Source organism: Oryx dammah, unplaced genomic scaffold (genome assembly GCF_014754425.2).
Source record: "Oryx dammah isolate SB20612 unplaced genomic scaffold, SCBI_Odam_1.1 HiC_scaffold_1, whole genome shotgun sequence".
Classification (NCBI taxonomy): domain Eukaryota; kingdom Metazoa; phylum Chordata; class Mammalia; order Artiodactyla; family Bovidae; genus Oryx; species Oryx dammah.
In genome coordinates this window covers 63,938,852-63,947,991 of record NW_024070185.1, presented here as the reverse complement: position 1 = coordinate 63,947,991, position 9,140 = coordinate 63,938,852, and the positions used below count along the sequence as shown (strand labels likewise).

The 9,140-nt window shown below is 37.5% G+C and overlaps 1 protein-coding gene across 1 annotated transcript in view; it reads left to right on the top strand.

Moving 5' to 3' along the window:
* The window catches only part of ERP44 (endoplasmic reticulum protein 44), an 86,231-nt gene that overhangs the window by 30,830 nt on the left and 46,261 nt on the right, over window positions 1–9,140 (top strand). Inside the window, exons 2-4 of the mRNA XM_040238991.1 lie at window positions 791–863; window positions 2,715–2,754; window positions 7,689–7,804. Of these exons, the coding sequence (XP_040094925.1) occupies window positions 791–863; window positions 2,715–2,754; window positions 7,689–7,804 (229 nt within the window). The remainder of the gene's footprint in view (window positions 1–790; window positions 864–2,714; window positions 2,755–7,688; window positions 7,805–9,140) is intronic.

The following is a 9,140-nucleotide window of genomic DNA, read 5'->3' as shown; positions in this document are numbered from 1 at the left end:
AGATTGACATGAATCCACCACAGGTGTACATGCGTTCCCAAACATGAACCCCCCTCCCACCCCCCTCCCCACATCATCTCTCTGGGTCATCCCCGCGTGTCAGCCCCAAGCGTGTCATATCCTGCATCAGACATAGACTGGCATTTCGATTCTTACATGATACTATACATGTTTCAATGCCATTCTCCCAAATCATCACACCCTCTCCCTCTCCCTCTGAGTCCAAAAGTCCTTTTACCTACTCTTACTCTCTTCTTTGTAGCCTCTCACCTTCACATTGTTACCACCTACATGTCAAGACCAGGCAAGAAGGGCTTTTGGTTAACAATTTGAAAAGTCTTTCTTGAATTCTTCTTTTCAGTATTTTGTTCTGTCTTAGAAGCATGGTGGGTTAGAATTAGCAAACTTAGCCTTGGTTTTATATTCTTTCAAGACTGTTAATAATCTGGCAATTTTTTTTCTAGTGGCAGCAGAGATAAAGTTGTTGAGAATATTAATTTAAAAGAGTGAGTACATTTTTAATTTTGAAAATTGTTTAGAAACAGTTTCTTTTATGTATTTAGAAAGAAGTATAGGAAATCTGTTGAACCCCGTTTCCAGGCTTGAGAAGTTGTACTGCTCCTATTTCAGTGATCCCGTGAAGAGTTAGAGTAGATAATAAAGATTAAAACAGACTGGTAATTTTGTAACTAGTGGAACCAACTTAGTTTGTAAATTTTCTTTTTAGACTTTCAGCATCATTTGCCTTTTGTAGAAACATTTATTAATTTCACGTTTTTTAAATTTCCAGGTAACTTGGGTTTTTACTCCTGTAACAGCTGAAATAATAAGTCTTGATACAGAGAATATAGATGACATTTTAAGTAAGTACCTTCATATTTTTAAAGTATACTTTGTTTTCTATTAAGAATTAGTTTATATACAAAAACAAAATGAAATCTCAGTTACCTAAAACAGTTGAAGAGCCATCATTCTGATTAATTCCATGGAGGGGGGGTGTGTGCATATGTATTTAACTAAGCACTTTACATTTTAGTTTTTGGTAAAATTTCTTAAAATGTGTAAGTCTGCTTTCCTGTCTTACAGGTATACTTTTAGTCTTGTTTTGTTTCTTTGCCTTGTCATAAATACCACTTTTAGAGTATTTTGTTGCTTAAAGACCAGCAGTTTCCACTGTGCAGTATTATGTTAATGACCTTAGGACACAGTCTACAATTTTTTTGTATGTGTGTCCTTTTTAGCTTTTAACTATATCACGTACTCTGATCTCTTTTTTTGTCATTGATCCAATTAAGTTTAGTAAGTCTTTTTGCTTGTTTGTTGACAGTGTGATTGTAGATTCAATTAATTTGGGGGAAGACATTTCTTCTTGTTTTTAGAAGAAGTAGAGGGAAGGTAAAGATGTGGTTAATAGGAAAATCACAACTTAGGAAATTTAAGAAAATGTACTGTGGATAAATGATGTCTTTTTTTAAAAAACATTTCATTTCAGCCACTGCTTTGAGCAAAACTAAAAATAATGAAAGATAAAAGCATTATTCATTGACCATCATATGTTGTCTTGTTTCCTTGGAACTGGTTTTAAATGCTAGAAAGTCTATTCCCACATTGTGGGATTTCTTGAGAGAAACTTTAGCCTGTATCAGTGTCACATGGAGGACTTATAATACCAGTATTGATAGGCCTGCCCCCAGTTTCTGATAGAAATTGCTAGACCCAACCTAAGAATTTGCATTTCTACAAGTTCCAGTGTGATGCTGGTGCTTCTGGTCCCAGGAATCACAGTTTGAGAACCACTCTGCATTAGTGAATAGTACGTGGATAAAAAGTGCTTTAATGATATTAAATAAAAAAGGAAAAAGAGAATTGAAACTCACAAATCATCTTCACTCCTTTCATCTTCCACATTCTAGAATATCTTTGTGGGTATGATTTGCGTGTATGTGTGTGTATATGCGCGTGTGTGCGTGTGCGTGCGTGCGTGCATGCAATTTACTGAGTATTGAGTTTTTGTTAGATTTAGGCAAAAGGAACAGATATCTTTCTCCTGACTTCACATCTGGATATGCAAATAATACTGAGTTATATTTTGCAACAGAGAAGAAATGTTAAAACTGGTAGGAACCAGAAACGGTACATCTTATGCAACACTGTTATTTGTAGATTACTTGTTGCTACTAGGTGGCATCTGAGTTTTAGAAATAGCTTAGTTATACAAGTCTGTTTTCTGAAATAGGATTTTATTGGTTGGCCAAAAAGTTTGTTTGGGTTTTTCAGTAACATCTTAAGGAAAAACCAAATGAACTTTTTGGCCAGTGCAATATTTGCAGAGGTAATTCTCAGTTATTCATGAATATGGAAGGTCAAAAAATGGATTAATAAAATCCAGATCACTCCACTTCACTTTTTATGAGAGTAGGCTATTTAGTAGCTTACTTGCCTGATCTGAGCTTGATTCTCTATTTTATATTCATTCAGTGGAGGTATTAAGATGGTGGATGTAGAGAAAAGGAATAGGGGCTCCCACAAATTATGTAAGCCATTTTTGATGCTATGTACAGGTTTCTGAGTGAGAGATAACTTAATAGTTACTGTGTATTTTTAGTGAGCCTTTAAAATAGAAAGGGCTATGATGAAAACCATTATCTTGAATTATGTCATAATTATGTAGACACAAGTAACTTAGGTTGTTTGGTTTTGTTTTTCAATTTCAGACAATGCTGATGTTGCTTTAGTAAATTTTTATGCTGATTGGTAAGTAATACCTTATTTTGGCGGGGAGGGGTACATCATTAAGGGTTTGGGGGTTATTTTGTTTTTTGCTTTTAACTTTCTAGAGGTGATTTTTCTTTGCTAGAAAGGAGTAAGTAGGGAAGCCTCTTCCTTCTGTAAGACAATACTCCATTAACAAAATTAATAATTCAGGTTCATTCATTCATAGATGAAGCAACTTAATTTGGTGAGCATTTAAGAGAGACAATATACTGATTCCATCATCCCACATTTTAAAATAAAAGCAGGTTACAGAATAGCTCAGATTTCTGTCTTACTCAGTCTGTCTGTCTCTCTTTGTCTCTCCATCTTGCACTCACACATGCATACACACATGTACATATTGCAGTTCTCTGTTTTTCCTTACTGAGGAAGTAGGGCAGTATTTGGAGGTGAGGATGTGGGTATGGCTGATTTAGAAGGAAAAATAATGCTGATATTTTGCATACCATCTACTACTACTTCTAGGAAGCCTTTACTCCTTTCCCTATCTGAATCGGATTCTGTCTTGTGTGTTCATATAGTTCCCTATGTCCCACATTCTTTTCTTACTACATTGTTTTGTCTTCAGTCTCTGTGTCAGCAAACCAATTTTGAGGGGAGAGATAAAGGTTTTCTTAGTGTTCCCAGCAGTGAGCACAAGGGCACAGTATATTGTAGATGTTAAAGAATGTGGCATGGGGATAGGAAGAGGAGCACTTTAGCTGAAGAGAAGTTTGAAACAACTCACATCATCCTTACTCCTAGACAGTCTATATCTTATATGACCCTTTTAGGCTTACCACCTAGCAGGTGCCTCTACCCCTACATCAGGCCACACATAGTCCTGCAGTTTGCCTAGATATCTATTAACAGTCAGTTTATTTCCTCTGCTTCTGGTCTTATATGTCTCCATTCTGTTTGCTACAAAGTAAGCCAGAGTAGTCTTTCCTAAAGTGCAAATTAGATTAGTTTACACCTCATCTTAAAAACCTTAAATGTTTTCCATTACTTTTAGGTGAGTCCCTTACCTTGGCCTGGAAGGCCCTGTTCCTTCCTACCTCTGCTGCTTAATCTCCTGCCTCTCTACATTCCTACATTCTGTTCTGTTACGTTTCTGTTATCTTCCATCACTGACCTTTAGTCATGGTATTTGTCTGAATGAATCTCTCTTCTCTCACCCACTTGTTTACTTCATTAAGTCTGAGCTATCCTTCAAGTCTTAGATTAGATGCCACTTTCTCCAGGCCACCTTCCTACATCATGCCCCTACCCCTACTCTCAAGTACAGTTAGGAACCCTCTCTATATCTGCTCATAACCCTGCATACTTAGCCAGTCATAACACTTGTATGCCACAGTTTAGTTGGTGCCTCCCTCCTATATCATTAACTTTGTGAAAAGTTACCATATCTATCTTTTTTTCAACATGAATCACCAAGCACTTTGCATGACAGTTGGCAGATAAGTGCATAGTAAATATTTACTGGATCAACAATGTATAGTATCTGTATTTAAAGAACTTCAGTAGAATGTTGAAGATATACAGAGAAAATACCATTTATAAAATGTACAACAGAAGATAGTTTCCGAAGTAAATTAGGATTGTCCAGATGTAACATTCGGAGAAGGCGATGGCACCCCACTCCAGTATTCTTGCCTGGAAAATCCCATGGGCGGAGGAGCCTGGTAGGCTGCAGTCCATGGGGTCGCTAAGAGTCAGACACAACTGAACAACTTCACTTTCACTTTTCACTTTCATGCATTGGAGAAGGAAATGGCAACCCACTCCAGTGTTCTTGCCTGGAGAATCCCAGGGATGGTGGAGCCTGGTGGGCTATTGTCTGTGGGGTTGCACAGAGTCGGACACAGCTGAAGCGACTTAGCAGCAGCAGCAGCAGCATATGTAACATTAACCACAGAGTGTGGTAGAAAAGTATTGAATTCAGTCCACTTTAAAAGTAAACAGATTCAGAGGAATATTTTCCCATACTTACCTGACTAGATTGTGGCAGAGTTGAAACTATTGGGTTGGCCAAAAAGTTCATTTGGGTTTTTCCATAAGATGTTGCAGAAAACCCAAATGAACTTTTTGGCCAGCCCAGTAGAATGCAGTTACCTTGATGGAGGGGTTTTGTGTGTTGTAAGAAAGAGAAATAGAACATGCCACCAACCTTGTTGTGAAAAAGCAGATTGAAAATGTGGACTAACTGCAGTTATTTGAGAAACCTATTACCAAAGAATACTTGGAGTTGCACATAAGTTAATGCTGTTCTATTCAATGGAAAAAAATGTGGATAACTTGACATCGGACTTAGACTTACACTGCATGGCCTCAAAGTCAGGATTCTGAGTTCCCTCTGGGAGTTACGGATCTGGCACAGCTTAAGGAAGAATTCTCTAATATAGAGTTGCCTAAAAATATACCTGAAAGGACAGTAAACCACAGTAGAACTTAATAATGCTGTTATGTGCCAGGTTCTTTACATATATTGTTTTTAATGCTCAGAACTACTCTCCAGGTAGGTATTATAATTTCCATTTTAGATTGAGGAAATTGAGGCTCAGAGAGGTCGTGCAGGTAGTAAATGGTGGAACTGGGATTTAACCTCAAGTATGTCTGACTCTGAAGCTTATTTTTTTCCCACTAGGTTATACTAGTAAGTGTCCCCTCAAAGACTTTTGCTCAAAATTGTCCCCTCAAAGACTTTTGCTCCATTTGGTTGATTTGTAAAGGGTTGATTTCAAGTACTAGATACGGAGATTGGATTCAGATGACTCTTCAGTTCAGTTCAGTCGCTCAGTCATGTCCAACTCTTTGCGACCCCATGAATCGCAGCACGCCAGGCCTCCCTGTCCATCACCAACTCCCGGAGTTCACTCAGACTCAAGTCCATTGAGTCGGTGATGCCATCCAGCCATCTCATCCTCTGTTGTCCCCTTCTCCTCCTGCCCCCAATCCCTCCCATCATCAAAGTCTTTTCCAATGAGTCAACTCTTTGCATGAGGTGGTCAAAGTATTGGCGTTTCAGCTTTACCATCAGTCCTTCCAAGGAACACCCAGGACTGATCTCCTTTAGAATGGACTGGTTGGATCTCCTTGCAGTCCAAGGGACTCTCAAGAGTCTTCTCCAACACCACAGCTCCAAGGCCCTGTTAATAGATCTATTTGCTTTGGTTGTGTCACTTTTGTAAATGTAACGTTATATTGCAATTGAAGTTTTATTTTATCTTCCCCTTTCACCTTTTGGTATTATAACCGATCCTGCTTTAATAGGATAAGTGCTATAAGTGTTTATTGAGCAGCAAAGTGGCTAATCTGTGCATAAGTGCTTATTGAGCAGCAAACTGGATAATCCAGAAAGGAACCCTTAATATCTCTCTTTTCATGCCCTTAAATCAGGATCTTTACTAAGCCATATCCTAATTTCTTCAAGAAATCATCATACAATCCTTACCCCTTGCCTCCCTGGCCCTCTAGAACCCAGAAACCTGTGACCCTACCCTACCAATTTATTCATTTAACAGAAATCTACTGAAATGCTTATTAGAATATGTAGTCTCAGAATAAGACACGGTCCCTGATGTCTGAGACCCCACCCACCTATCCCAGATGGGAGAGATTTAAGAATGCTAGACGAGGAAGGAGCCACTTGAAAGCGAGAGATTGAAGATACAGATTGTGTCTCCTTGGTATTTTCTATGACATCTCCTTAGGAAGTCAGGTGAGTGGGCTAGAAGAGTTACATACAAAGAGAAATAGGAAGTATAAAGTTTGTATCCTGTCATAGACTTTATATTTTTCTTAAATTATAATTAATATGTATGACCTAATTGCGCTTCCCTGGCTCAGACCGTAAAGAATCTGCTTGCAATGCAGGAGATGTGGGTTTGATCCCTGGGTTGAGAAGATTCCTTGGAGAAAGGAATGGTTACTCACTCCAGTATTCTTGCCTGGAGAATTCCATGGACAGAGGAGCCTGGTGGGCTATAGTTCATGGGGTCACAAAGAGGCAGACACAACTGAGTGACTAAAACTTTCTTTCTTTGACCTAATTACATGTGGATTAGAGTTCACAGGCTTCATTTAGGTACATTTCTTGATGGAAAAGAGCTCTGGAAGCAATAGTAGGAATTATAGTTGTGTTCTTGTTGTTGTTGTTAATAAACACTCAATACCTTTTTCATATGAAAATAACCATTCTAGCCCAGCTGCTTGTGTGCTGATTCTGATTCTTCTCTTTCTCATCAGGTGCCTTTAATGATACATTTGTGAAGTAGTTGGCTTGATCAAGGGGCAATTGGAATTAGAAGTCTCATGTTTCTAAAATATTGTGGGGTTTGTGGCCCCTTTTAAAAGTAAAGGCAGAGCAAAAAGCTACAGACAGAGGACACATGGACAGGAAGTCTCCTTTGAGAATTAAAAAAGTTTGCTCCTGAACTTAGTATGTTTAATAGCTTATACATACAAAAGCCTATTTGAACGAGAGGTAAATTTTGAGAGGAAACAGTTCAGTCTACACCATATGCCATTTTCATATTAACTTGCCTGTGAGATTTGATTGAACTTGTCAGGTGAATCAGTCTAATATTTGCAATAAACTTATCATTTTAAAGACTTTAATTTCCTTTATAAATGCCTGAGACTCAGTAATTACAGATCCAAGTGGATACATTTTAGAGGACTTATCTAACACTTGTTTCATTGCCTCTGTGAGAGATCCATCTTTAAATTATTTGTACAGTCTGAAATGGAATAATCTTGGAATTTCAAATTGTTTTCATCTCCAGTGAATGACATCAGGAATCCTGAATTAACAGTGATTGTTAATTCTGTTTATTGTACATATAGTAAATACTAAATATAAACAGATAACAAAAATAAAATTTTATTGCTTCTACTTTTCAGTTTTAATTGGTATCCTTTTCTGTGCATAGGTGTCGTTTCAGCCAGATGTTGCACCCAATTTTTGAGGAAGCTTCCAATGTAATTAAGGAAGAATACCCAAATGCAAATCAAGTAGTCTTTGCCAGAGTTGATTGTGATCAGCACTGTAAGTACCTCATAGGAAGTCTGGAAGAAACTGTCCTGTCCCCACCTCTCCTATGCACACACACATACCCACACACTTTTTTTTAATGCTCTGTTTTAAGTAGAGAACAAGACAAAAATGCTCTGGACTTTGGTTAAAATATTAATATTTAATCTTTATGTATGGATACTTACAACACTACTTTCCATTTTGCTTGTGTGAAGGATTAAAAAAAAACCTTTTTTTTCTTTAAACTATAGTAGGGCAAGCATGCAGGTAGTAAATCATTGTGGTTTTCTACCAAAGCAAATACCAAAATCAATAAATAAAATTGATATATAGGCTTAGGAAAGAAAACGATTTCTGTTAGTTTTAGAATCATGCAAAAATACCATTTGTAGTCATTTCAAATAAAACAGTCTCAGATTTTTGCATGGTTTCTCTTATATAAAAGATTCTACTAAGATGTCTTAAACTATCTTTGAGGTATAATTTGTTCTAGTTACTGATTAATTTTGAGAAACTTAGGTTAGTCCTACTTAGAACCCAACCTCTTGGATTTCATTTGTCTCACTGGTGCTTTCTTTGTAAAATCCTTATAATTTTCTGTATACATGACAGATTTCTCCAGTGTGAGCCAGGGCACTTACTTGGAGATTTCTTCCTGAGTGCTTCTGTTATCCTTGAATGTAACTCTCTCATAGTGCCAGAGTCATTGCACTTTGTAGTTCTGCTTCATTGTTTCTTGGTTTTCTCACCAACTGTAATGTCAGTTCTTCAAAGGCAGGAACTATTAGCTTTGTTTTTAAATCTCCCTTTTGTTAATAAGTGGAGACCAAATTAATTCTTTGAATCTCAAGCATCTGAGTGTTTCTGGGTGACAAAGATAAAAAAAAAAGCTTGTTGTATTGAGTTATTGGTAAGTTGGCCTGAATTACAGAACATTCCTATTCTGCAAATTTCCTATCCTTTACATTTCACCTGACAAGACTGTGTGTGTGTGTCCGTGCACATGTTTGTATATACTAACTTTTCACTTTGCTGATGAGGAAATGGAAATTAAAAAGTGACTTAACCAATGTCATATAGCTTACTGTCTAGTCAGGGCAGAATTCGAATCCAGATCTCCTGACCAAATGCCTTCCCAGACCCATTTACTTCTTTTCCATTCAGTTCAACAAATGGTTTGGGGATTTTCTGGTAAATCCCTGTTCTAGGCAGAAACAGCTGACAGCAAAGTATTTCAAAATCTCCTAAACCATGCCCCACATATCTGTCTGCTGAGGTTCATAACTATATAAGAGGAAGGGAGCAAGAAAAGGTTATGAGTGCAATCATGGCCTGCATTCCCACCCTG